At 40.1% G+C, this 12701-nt stretch overlaps 1 protein-coding gene and 1 pseudogene across 3 annotated transcripts; both read right to left on the reverse strand.

Moving 5' to 3' along the window:
- Positions 1-4203, reverse strand: capns1a (calpain, small subunit 1 a). Of its 3 annotated transcripts, XM_029671448.1 has the most exons (11): positions 4098-4203; positions 3354-3429; positions 2888-2924; positions 2688-2780; positions 2369-2426; positions 2087-2151; positions 1874-1942; positions 1604-1682; positions 1241-1357; positions 768-826; positions 1-588 (listed from the first exon to the last, which is right to left on the reverse strand). In XM_029671448.1, exons 2-11 carry the CDS (start codon positions 3398-3400, stop codon positions 562-564), a joined length of 651 nt encoding a protein of 216 aa, XP_029527308.1. In that variant the 5' UTR covers positions 3401-3429; positions 4098-4203; the 3' UTR covers positions 1-561. The 3 variants fall into 3 exon arrangements, with proteins under 3 accessions (XP_029527308.1, XP_064879848.1, XP_064879849.1); XM_065023776.1 differs by lacking the exon at positions 1-588 and having other exon boundaries at positions 696-826; XM_065023777.1 differs by lacking the exons at positions 1-588; positions 4098-4203 and adding an exon at positions 3511-3535 and having other exon boundaries at positions 696-826.
- Positions 4204-4860: 657 nt separating this feature from the next.
- Positions 4861-10559, reverse strand: LOC135573724 (alpha-ketoglutarate-dependent dioxygenase alkB homolog 6-like; annotated as a pseudogene).
- Between the last annotated feature and the right edge of the window lie 2142 nt (positions 10560-12701).

Genomic DNA, 12701 nt, shown 5'->3' on the forward strand with positions numbered 1-12701 from the left:
TTGTTAGGATTACTTTAATTCCATACAAAATGACAGGGGTCATTTCAAAGACAGTGACTTATGGCAACAGTTACCAAATCCTTAAATGGCATCTGTTGGTTTCATGAAGCAATGGCAAAAACTAACATTGTGCTTGCATTATGTATGTGTCACAGTTATAGACTATTTCAGAACTGGCTTAAAAATGATTGGTAAATGATTACCTTTTGAGGGCTATTGGAAAGAACCTCTACAAAGGCGAATGCTGTCTTTTCTTCAATTCAAAAGGAAAACAAGCAGACACTCTTGGTTGAATGCAAGACCAGCATCGAGTGGCCCAGAGGTTCTCAGTGTCAGCCCATAGAACCACTGCGTGTGCAGGTTTTAGTTCCCATGTTAGTCTACAACTCCCCTTTTGTTGTATGAAAAAGCTGTATTCACATTGTGTAGGTTGCAAATAATGTATGGAAACCTGCATACACTGGGGGAATGGCACAGGGGGTCCATGGAGTGGTCTAAAGCACAGCATCAAGTAGATAGAAATGGAGTGGTTTTGTAAACACCTGTAGGCATGTCCTAAGCTCAGGAATACATGGTCAACTGGAGCCACTGCAAAGAAACAAATTAAAACAATTGTTTGACATCAACCCTGTACAATGGTGGGTTTTGACCTCTTGTGTGATAGGAACACATTGTACAGTGATGCCAAAAACCAAAGTAGCTTTGCTAGGCTAATTACATTCAGAATAACATCTCATTGGTACAGCTTGTAAGTGTGACATGCTTACCTCTTGAACGTTGACCTTGATGGTTCCATTGTTATCCTTGTCTAAGGTGTTGAAGGCACCTGAAATCAGGAAAATACAACAGATGGTACTCCTTTGAAAATAATGGGGTACATAATCATTAGAATATTTGGTAAAGCTGTTTTCTCTATTCAAAAGGCAGCTCTAATGAAGGCCTTGAGGTCAACAAGGCTCTATCAAGAGCAGTGTGCAGGTTTCTTTTCTTATTTCTCTGTTACCATGCACCTGCAAAAAAAGATAGTTCAGATGTGCAACTGACTTTTGAATAGAGAAAACTGCCAATAAAATATTCCAATGATTATGTACCCCATTATTTTCAAACGGAGTACCATTAGTTGTGCTGACACATGTACCAAAAGGTTAATGCATATGGTTTCTATATTTAAACCCTATACAGAGCTAAAAGAACCCCTACCATGACGACGATATGGAAAAGAGCAGAGAATCAGACTTACGACACATAGCATCCAGTCTCACAAGACAGCCAATGTAGTTGTCAAAGTCCAGGTCCCCATTCTCTTCGCTGTATCTGCGGATGATCATCTGGAACAACTGGTCGTTGAGGGGGAAGCCTGGGTCCAAACCATAGACATACATATTTAGGTTTTATGAATATCCTTGGTCAAAACTGAAATGCTGATATCTAAACATTTAACTATGAAGCTGGAAACAGAGGATTACAATCTCAAACCACTTAAAAAGTTTTAACATTCAAAATGTATTCATATCACAGTGCAATGTTATAAGAACATATGAGCTGTAACAATTGTCTGCCAAACAGTGATATAAATCTTTCTGTGCTGTATGATATCTCTAACCTGCAACCCTGAAAGCGCTGGGAAGCTCATCTGCACCAATCACCCCAGAGCCATCAGTGTCATAAGTCTTATACACACCCTGAAAACAAAACAAAAACCTTTTATTTTGAAATACATTTATGTAGTATAATACTTATTTGATTCAATTTCCATGGTTACACATTATCATACTTTCTAATAGTGCTAATACTCTCAAACTACTTCATTATTCAAATCAAGAAATAATGAGACAAATAGTTTTTACCAAGCTGGTGGAAATTAAATACTCACCTGCCATTTCTTGATATTGTTCCAAAGGTGTTTGAACTCATGAAATCCAAGCTTTCCAGTGCTGTCACTCTGCAACAGAGTTAAGGTTAACAAAAACCTGACGCTTACAGTGCTTTCGGAAAGTATTCATACACCTTCACTTTTTCCACATTTTGTTAAGTCACAGCCTGGACCCTGACCCCCACCACAAACAGGTCATGACAGGAAGGATACATCCATGACTGCCACCATGCTCCTGCAGGACTCTATGCTAAACCCGTCTGTCTTCAAGTCACCATCTGAAATTAAAAAGCAGCCAGATCACTCAACGTATCATTCACAAATACATATCAGCCTCACTGAGAAATTCATCAAAAATATTACATCTCAAACATGGCTTTCTAGGATAGAAAAGGATTGTCAATAAACAGGCATACGGAGAGACTTGCTTAAAGCATGCAAGCGTGTACATACAGGCAGAGCCACACAAATAGACAGAATAGAACCCTGACTTACGTTTGGAAATAATTCTATTCAGGATGTTCATCAGTTCGATGGGACTCACCTCCATGTCCTGAAGGAAAAGTTATTCATTTGAATTATTCCCAACATTGAAGCATAGCATGCATAGTGCATCTATTCACAGTATTCAGTAGTGAATTTGAGCCATTAAATGAAGATCATCCTGCACCAAAGGCATTTCAGCAGTCACAGTCCCTTTTTAATGGCAAGGTGTATGGTTGCCACAAGGTGTTTACTTTTACAGAGGTACTATGAAGTTAAACCAAAATAGGAATATGGTGAGGGAGTAGTAGCAAGGAAATATCGTACTCACATCTCCAGCCAACTGCTGGAAGACTTTGCGAAACTGTCTTTCCTCGTCACTCTCACTCTGCTCTGCATACGCAAGTGGCCTTCGTGGTGCAGGCTGCAGGATAACAACGTTAGGAAATTAGGAATTTATTGTTCAGGTTACTATTATCCATAACAACTGTGTATTCTGGTGATAAATTATGAAATAGCAATGCCACTCACTGGGTCAGAGGGCACAAAAGCAGCTGGATCAATATTGCTGAAGGGGACACAGGGGAGATGAATAGGTTAGTCACTGGGTAGCATTCCTAAGAGTGATAGCTATGCAGAGATATAGAGGCATTGATTGACTTGGTCAGTGGTAATAGCTGCAGTGACTACTAGCTGAATAATCATGCTCCTGTCCAATTTAGCTTAAACAATTAACACCTTGTATTCTCTCTTGATTCCAAACTGATTAAAACAGCACAGTGAGAATATATTATCCATACCTGAAAGTCTATGCAATGATAGAACCAATTTAAGCAGTGCCAAAGTCCTAAGATTAGACAACTTTCATTCCACTTGTACCCACACAACCTAAAAAGCCCAGAAAACACTACTAACTACATTATGTATAAACATTGTTTATACATAATAAGTGCAAATGATTTAGAAGAGGTCCTTAGTACTACAGCCAGATCCTTACCTTACAACATCAAGAATGCCACCAATGAGTCTTTTGGCCAGAAACATCTTTAATCAATTTAATTGAATTTGTCAACCTGTAGAAGGGAAAAAAACAGATTAAAAACGTATTCGTTTGAAATAGCCCTAATTATTCATTAATAGAGTTATATATATACCCATAATGGAAAGCATATGGCAATCTCAAGAATAACGGAAACCTAACAGTGTAGGCTAATGACTCAGTGTTGACACATGAGGACACACCCACTGCAAATATTTCACCCAATGACGCCTTGCCAATAAAATGCCCTCCACAGACAATTTTTACGTATCCAAATTGGCTGGTCTGCTTAAAAAAAGTACAATTATCCTAAATTAGATACCCCAGCGAATTATACTTTTTTTTCAATGTTAAACCCACGACAGCTGGTTAGATGGCTAATTGGCCGACCATTAGAATGTAGCCAGCTAAATTAACGTTAGCTTACAAAGTATGACAGCTAATGTAGGTCGGACAAATGCCTGGTAGCCACACAACATCAATGCTATGAATATATTTTGTAGGATGGATGTCGGTTAAAGAAATGTATGTCCTTTTTTTGCAAGCCTACAAACCAGCTAGTTTGCCTGAACAGGAAGCAGCTAAGGTTAACTAGCAGTGCGCTAATCTACTGTTAGTAGGCAAATCTTATATTAGCAAACGAGGCTACACTAACACTATAATAACACCGAAGTAATCAACATGTTAGGGGTATTTACTTACCAAGACTTGGTGCCAGTGAGTGAACTTGTAAATAGAAAGAAGGATGTTACCCAAATTAACCAAGTTAGTAAACGCCCACTGACGCTGTCAATCAAACTCGCTACACGTGTCCCCCCGACCCTGAGAGGATAATGAAAAGCAAAGGGATGTCTTTACCGTCAAGCATAACTTGACCACATGAAGAAAATCTTTGCCACAAGCCTGATAAAACCACAAATTAAATACTATAATCTCTAACATATGTATATGGTTATCTGTACAAAAATATGAAAAACAAAAAAATTATGAAGAAAAATTTAACATTTCTCTTAAAACATGTCAAATACTTATCTGCACAACATGTGAGCAAGTTTCTAGCAAAACCTGAAATGATGATTTGACGTGGGAAATTGGCAGCAACATTTCACACAATGTTGACAATGTGAGAGCTGGTGATTGATTATAACTGTGCAAAGTGTGGACCAAAAGGTCACTATATTGACAGGTTGGCTAAAGATTAGTACATTCAACAGCACCCCTTGCTCAATAAGACGTATTCCTTATGTGAAAGTGAGGAATTATATATTTTTTTAAGACAAAGAGAGCTAAAAGTGCAGAAAATGTGGGCTTGCCGGATGAAGCCTTGGATAACACCTCACCTGATCAAACATACTGTACTGTACATACAGTAGGTTACCATGAATCAAGGTATCCAAGGTTAATCAGATCTTAGGGTTTTGTATTTTGTAGTGCCTTTTGGCATTATAATTCATACATTTTATAAAGGATCCAGGCAATGAATGACATAATCAAATCAGTGAAATCAGTCTGTATCATGGTGTACATGTTTTCCCAAGTCCTCAAATGTTACTTCCTTAGGTTGGCCCTAATGACTTTGGTGAGGGTCAACCTGGTGCTTAGGGTTAGTGTGGCCACTGTCAGGGCCCCAGCAGCGAGCAGTTTGGCCATCCTGCCAGTGAGTGAGTCGTGGTGCGTCCCCTGGATGCAGTGGAGGAAGAGCTGGTACATGTTTTCTGGAGGATGAGAAGGCTCTGCACCAGCAGAGACAGGAGGCAGCGGCTCTCCTCAGCCTGTGGAACCTCCGGCGTGGGACACAGTGAGTGACAAGACTTTAGTAATACTAACCTCTTGTAATACTGTAAGTCTGCATGTCATCTACAGTGTCTGTATACAGTACAGTGCCTTCAGAAAGTATTCACATCCCTTGACTTTTTCCACGTTTTGTTGTGTTACAGGCTGAATTTAAAATGTATTAAATTGAGATTTGTCACTGACCTACACACAGTACCCCATAATATCAAAGTGGGGTTATGTTTTTAGAAATGTTTACAAATTAATACGAAATGAAAGTTGAAATGTCTTGAGTCAATAACTATTCAACCCCTTTGTTATGGCAAGCCTAATTAAGTTAAGGCAAAAATAAATAAAAAAGTAACATAATAAGTTGCATGGACTCACTCTGTGTGCAATAATAGTGCTTAACATGAATTCCTCATCTCTGTACCCCACACATACAATTATCTGTAAGGTCCCTCAGTCGAGCAGTGACTTTCAAACACAGTTTCAACCACAAAGACCAGGGAGTGTTTCACAAAGAAGGGCACCTATTGGTAAATGGGTAAAAATGTAAAAAGCAGACATTGAATATCCCTTCAATACACCCAGTCGCTACAAAGATAAATGCGTCCTTCCTCACTCAGTTGCCGGAGAGGAAGGAAACCACTCAGAGATTTCACCATGAGACCAATGGTGACTTTAATACAGTTACAGAGTTTAATGTCTGTGATAGGAGAAAACTGAGGATGGATCAACAACATCCTGTTTGCAACAAGGCATTAAACTAATACTGCAAATAAATTGGCAAAGCAATACACTTTTTGTCCAGAATACAAAGTGTTATTGGATTTGCTCCAAACATACAACACATTATTGACTACACTCTCCATATTTTCAAGCATAGTGGTGGCTGCATCATGTCAAATCAAATTGAATTGGTCACATACACGTGTTTAGCAGATGCAATTGTGGGTGTAGCGAAATGCTTGTGGAGTTAGAAGCACGGCAGCCCTCTGTCGGCGCCATTTTTCACACATGTTATGGGTATGCTTGTAATTGTTAAGGAATGGGGAGTTTTTCAGGATAAAAAAGAGACAATTGAGCTAACCACAGGCAAAATCCTAGAGGAAAACCTGGTTCAGTCTGCTTTCCACCAGACACTGGGAGATGAAATCCCCTTTCAGCAGGACAATAACCTGTTGTGGAGCTCACCTCCTGGGAGCTGATGGGCCTGTAGAAGTCCAGCAATGTGTGGGAGCAAGCCCAGGTTGATAGTCGTAACTGTGGGGTGGTACAGAGGCCAGTCCTCATGGGGCTGTGACACAGTAACCTGTAACCAGTAACCAAATCACTACCTTCTACCAGGTGTTGGTCACATACAACATTAGCACAATGACACAAAAGCAGAGCAGTACCGCACCCGATGGAATGTCTTGAACACTTATTTTCACACACAAAGTTGCACAATAATAGCAGAGTGATTACCACACAGTGCTAATGGCTTAACATGATGTTGAGGACCGTACTATTATCCACTCCCCTGGCTTGTATTCGTTCCCCAGCACATGAATGGCAGTCTTCCCAGCAAATGCACCAAGAGCAGTGATTCTCTCACAGTACTTCAACAGCAAATGAGGAAGCTTCTCTCCAGGCATCCCTTTCAGACAAGGCAGCCTACCTGTAAACAAGTAAAGGCGTAGATCCAGCTGTCATATCATTTCAAATCAAGTCAAATTGTATTTGTCACATGCACCGAATACAACAGTTGAAATGAAGCAAGTGAAAAACAGTGAAATGCTTGGGATTTGATCTAGCAACCTTTCGGTTACTGGCCCAACACTCTAACCACTAGGCTACCTGCCGCCCTGTCTATGACTAGGGTGGCTGGAGTCTTTTTGACAATTTTTAGGGCCTTTCTCTGACAGCCTGGTATAGAGGTCCTGGATGGCAGGAAGCTCGGCCCCAGTAATGTACTGGGCCTTATTCACAAATTTACAAATGCACCTCACATTCAATTTTAATTACTGACATACCCCAGTCCTAGAGACTTCTGTTGGATAACTGTATCCATTTTGTTTTTGGTGTCTTATACACCTGGAACAGCATTAGAATAAATGCATTTCATGATGTCATACCTGGTGTTATACCTATACATCAGAGGTCGTTTTGGCCCCCCAAAGTTGATTTATTTATTGTTTTTTGAACAAAAGAATGTGATTCTAGTTTTTAGAAGAAAAAAAAGAGACTAAAATCACCAGGAATTTAGCAACAAAAAAATTGTATTTGGGTAAATCTGTTCCCAAGTATACCCACAAATAAAAATAGACATCCCACCGGGCATACACTGGATGAATCAATGTTGTTTCCACGCAATTTCAATGAAATTACATTGAAATAACGTAGAATAGACGTTGAATTCAAGTCTGTGCCCAGTGGGATATGTGATCATGTCTCAATGTAATCAAGGCATGAAATTATAATTACAATCTTTTATTGGGCTAAGTTAGGGTAAATTTGTTATGGACCGGCCCAGTAACGATCCGCTTTAACAAAAATCGTCCCACAGCTGAATCTTTTTGCCTATCCCTGCTATACAGTGCATTTGAAAAGTATTCAGACACCTTGACTTTTTCCACATTTTGTTACGTTACAGCCTTATTCTAAAATGGATTAAATAGTTTTTTCCCCCTCATCAATCTACACACAATGCCCCATAATGACAAAGTGAAAACAGTTTTGATTTTTTTGCAAAAAATAAACAAATTAACAAATGAAATATCACATTAACATAAGTATTCAGACCGTTTACTCAGTACTTTGTTGAAGCACCTTTGGTAGCGATTACAGCCTCGAGTCTTCATGGGTATGATGCTACAAGCTTGGCACACCTGTATTTGGGGAGTTTCTCCCATTCTTCTCTGCAGATCCTCTCAAGTTCTGTTTGTTTGGATGGGGAGCATCGCTGCACAGCTATTTTCACGTCTCCCCAGAGATGTTAGATCGGGTTCAAGTACGGGCTCTGGCTGGGCCACTCAAGGACATTCAGAGACTTGTCCCGAAGCCACTCCTGCATTGTCTTGGCTGTGTACTTAGGGTCATTGTCCTGTTGGAAGGTGAACTTTCACCCCAGTCGGAGGTCCTGAGCTCTCTGGAACAAGTTTTCATCAAGTATCTGGCTTAACTTTGCTCCGTTCATCTTTCCCTCAATCCTGACTGGTCTCACAGTCCCTGCCGCTGAAAAACATCCCACAGCATGATGCTGCCATCACCATGCTTCACCATAGGGATGGTGCCAGGTTTCCTCCAGACGAAACACTTGGCATTCAGGCTAAAGAGTTCAATCTTGGTTTCATCAGACCAGAGAATATTGTTTCTCATGGTCTGAGAGTCCTTAAGGTGCCTTTTGGCGAACTCCAAGCGGGCTGTCATGTGCCTTTTATTTCTGTCTGGCCACTCTACCATAAAGGCCTTATTGGTGGAGTGCTGCAGAGATGGTTGTTCTTCTGGAAGGTTCTCCCATCTCCACAGAGGAAATCTGGAGCTCTGTTAGAGTAACCAACACGTTTTTGATCACCTCCCTGACCAAGGCCTTTCTCCCCCGATTGCTCAGTTTGGCCGGGCGGCCAGCTCTAGGAAGAGTCTTGGTGGTTGCAAACTTCTTCCAATTAAGAAGGATGGAGGCCACTGTGTTCTTGGGAACCTTCAATGTTGCATAAAAGTTTTGGTTCCCTTCCCCAGATCTGTGCCTCGACACAATCTTGTCTCGGAGCTCTACGGACAATTCTTTCGACCTCATGGCTTGGTTTTTACTCTGATGTGCACTGTCAACTGTGGGACTTTATGTAGACAGGTGTGTGCCTTTCCAAATCATGTCCAATCAATAGAATTTACCACAGGTGGACTCCAATCAAGTTGTAGAAACATCTCAAGGATGATCAATGGAAACAGGATAAACCAGAACTCGATTTCGAGTCTCATAGCAAAGGGTCTGAATACTTATGTAAATAAGGTATTTCTGTTTAACTTTACAAAAATGTATAAAAGCCTGTTTTCACTTTGTTATTATGGGATATTGTGTGTAGATTGATGAGAAACACATTTAATTTAATCAATTTTAGAATAAGGCTGCATATGATACTGTACGTCATGACTGAGCCTATATATCTGAGTGTCTCTAGCCTCTCTCTGCACCTGGCATCCACCAAATCCTGCACTGTGTTCTCCCCCACAATTACAGCACATAACCTTCACATTGCTTCCACATTCACCGTTATCATGTTCCCCTCCACACTTTGCACATCTTTCCTTTCCTTCACACTGAGCAGCCACATGTCCCATTCTTTGGCATTTATACACCACAGTGCCATCCTGAAAATCAACATGGAATGTTGCGATTGTCTAAAGGAAGTAGCTAATGTTGGCTAGTAACCAAACTGGAACCTGTACTAGTCATAATCTCAGAATAAATAAGAATGAACTGTAGCGACTATGAACATAAAGCAGTCATGTTATATAAAGACTATTTGTTAGCGTTTAAGCATTTTTTCTGATATCAGAATCTTCTTCTGAAGATTGAACATCTGACTTGAATCCATATGTAGTGAAATAGTGCTCCCTATGGCACTGGAGTATATTGCAAAGGAGACGGGCTCATGCGCTTGACAGTCAGTTAGTTGTTCAATCAGAGATGGGGTCATTCCTATTTTTTGCTATGAAGTCTACATTTTTATTTGCTCAAGCTCAGTGGTTCAGTGCAGTATGTCTAGCGTGTGTTAGGCTATCTGTTACCTCCTAGAACTAGGCTGTTGTTTTTTAAAATCTCATATTGATTTGCCTGAAAGTTACCATACTATTATTATGCGCAACACACATGTATCATATATTTAGCATCATACATTGCTCATATTAAACAATTAAAATGATATAAATTCAGGACAAGTTTGGATGTATAAAGACAATTAGGGATGATGATATAATACTGTATATTGGACAGAAACTCAAGTTTGAATAATTTTAATAAGTATTGTGAAGAACCATGTAAAATATAATGTATTACAATGGCTCTGCAGAGATATCTACCCTTTCAATCGCACTCCAGCAAAGAATCACTCTAACCATGAAATAAAGGTTTCCATGGTTACATCAGGAGCCATGTTAAGGGGTGCCTCTTGATTCTGCAGTAGTTTCTCCACCTTTATTTTCCTTTCACCAAGACAGTACCATCTTAAGAATCTGGCTGTGTGCTGCAGTGATAGGGTTTGAAATGACACAAATGGGGGCACCAATAATTCTTTGCAATAGCTTTGACCCGAGTCACCTTGCCGTGGGTTTTGAACATTTTGATTGATTTAAATAGAAAATATCACCACAGCTTGCACTTACCTGGTCGCCCTGATGGTGGTGCATTGCAGATCTTGAGTTGTTTAGGAGTTGCCAGGTCTACAAGTTGAATCCTTGCAAGAGCATCCCCAGTGTGACATTCTAAAGTACTCTGTACCACCCGTTACCTTGACAACATGATTTTATCATTCTAGCCCACCACTACCTTCTCCCACAGAGGGAATCAAATGCTTCTACAGAGCCAGATAAGACTGTCTTGAAATATATGGTACCACACTTGCTTCCTTTAACTTTATGGGGTGTAGGTGGGGAGTTGGGGAGACTTTCTCCTTGATATTATGCCCTAAGCACATGAGATCGGTTTGCACATATACAGTGGACTAATGGTGAAATCCCTAAGTGAAATCCTTCCTCTCCGGCAACTGAGTTAGGAAGGACGCCTGTGTCTTTGTAGTGACTAGGTGTATTGACACCATCCAAAATGTAATTAATAACTGCACCATACTCAAAGGGATATTCAATGTTTGCTTTTTTAGTTTTTACCCATCTACCAATAGGTGCACTTCCCTGGTCTTTGTGGTTGAATCTGTGTTTGTAATTCCTGCTAGACTGAGGGATCTTACAGATAAATTGTATGTGTGGGGTACAGAGAGTCATTCAAAAATCATGTGTAACACTATTATTGCAAACAGAGTGAGTCCATGCAACTCATTTTGTGAGTTGTTAAGCACATTTTTACTCCTGAACTTGCCACAAGAAGAGGGGTTGAATATTTATTGACTCAAATAGATTATATTTTCATTTTTAATTCATATGTAAAAAAAAAAAAAAAAAATGTTAAAAAAATTAATAAATCTAAAAACATAATTCCACTTTGCCATTATGGGGTAGGCAAGTGAAACAAAATCTCAATTTAATCATCCATTTTAAATTGTGGCTGTGGAAAAAGCCAAGGGGTGTGAATACTTTCTGAAGGCCTAGATTAAATGATTGTTGAATGTATCCCCTCAGCCAGATATTGCTGTACTGCTTTTGACAGCTATTTTCTAGTCTTCATACATGTTGAAAACATCTGTCGGTGCGTCTGTTTCAATGTTTTCTGTTATTACTACCAGGCCATGTTACTGAATGACTTTCCAATAACACCTTCATCAAATGCTTAATTTACTAAAGGAAGTTCATTTCAGCTTTTCGTATAACTTTAGAGATTGGATGAGTCATAAAAGTTACAAAGTAACCAGAACAGCCAATATCTTTCATTCATGGAGGTTGCTCAGCCACCTGACCAGACACACTCAGTGGGGCCGTACTCTCAAACTTTTGCTTAGACCGAGGTTTAGACCTGCGGTCTAAAATGGCTAGCTGCAAGCTTTTCTCATAGCATATTGGCTAATTGAGCCAGGTTGGCCTAAGTATGACCAGCCCAGCACATATTTCTAACCGGTAACAATCATCAACATTGCAGACGACAACAGTAGTAGGCCTGATTACCAACAATAACGAGACAGCCTAAAGGGAGGAGGTGAGGGCCCTGGCAGAGTGGTGCCAGGAAAATATCCTCTACCTCAACGTCAACAAAACTGATGTAGAATCCCCCATGTTTTCTTCTCTGTAAAAGCACATGGATGCATGGATGCATGTGAAATGGTAAGCAACAACTTTGAATTTGGTCATATATGCTAAATGTGCTTTTTGAAATTTTAGTAAGTAGCCCATAAAGAAGCATCATGCCATTTTTATTATCACACTCCACCTTTTAGACTAAGGCAAGGGTTTCAAACACTTACCTTGAAGTTGGAGATTTTATAATAACCCTCCGGTGGACAATTTCACCTGTTTAACAAATGTGATTGGATGGTGGCTCTACTCTGTAAGGTCACTGCTCCGTTGTTTCGTTATTCTGTTACCGGATATAATTATGTTCTCAGCTGGTCATCCTCAGCATAGTGGCCTATTGTGCCAGGTTGACCTATGAGAAAAGCTAGCAGCTAGCCATTTTAGACCACATATCCTCGCATCTGGAATGTGCTCCCCGCCGTCCACCTCAAGGGAACTTGGCTCTTTCAAATCTGACCTCAAAATGCACCTATACAGGATTTGCCTTCCGAGTAGACCAAGGAGACCCCTCCTTGTTCTGTGTTGTCTTATAAAATCTTCAAGCGCCAGTAACAATTAGCACTTTGAGATGTAATGAAAACCTCTTTATAA

Source organism: Oncorhynchus nerka, linkage group LG10 (assembly GCF_034236695.1).
Source record: "Oncorhynchus nerka isolate Pitt River linkage group LG10, Oner_Uvic_2.0, whole genome shotgun sequence".
Taxonomy (NCBI): Eukaryota; Metazoa; Chordata; class Actinopteri; order Salmoniformes; family Salmonidae; genus Oncorhynchus; species Oncorhynchus nerka.

Excerpts from the sequence above, each read along its gene's own strand:
- capns1a (XM_065023776.1), bottom strand. The coding sequence starts at position 3,400 with ATGTTTCTGGCCAAAAGACTCATTGGTGGCATTCTTGATGTTGTAAG. Across the intron at positions 2,781-2,887 it reads CTTTTGTGCCCTCTGACCCA|CCTGCACCACGAAGGCCACT; the intron begins GTGAGTGGCATT and ends GTTATCCTGCAG. Across the intron at positions 1,358-1,603 it reads CAGCGCTTTCAGGGTTGCAG|GCTTCCCCCTCAACGACCAG; the intron begins GTTAGAGATATC and ends GTTTGGACCCAG.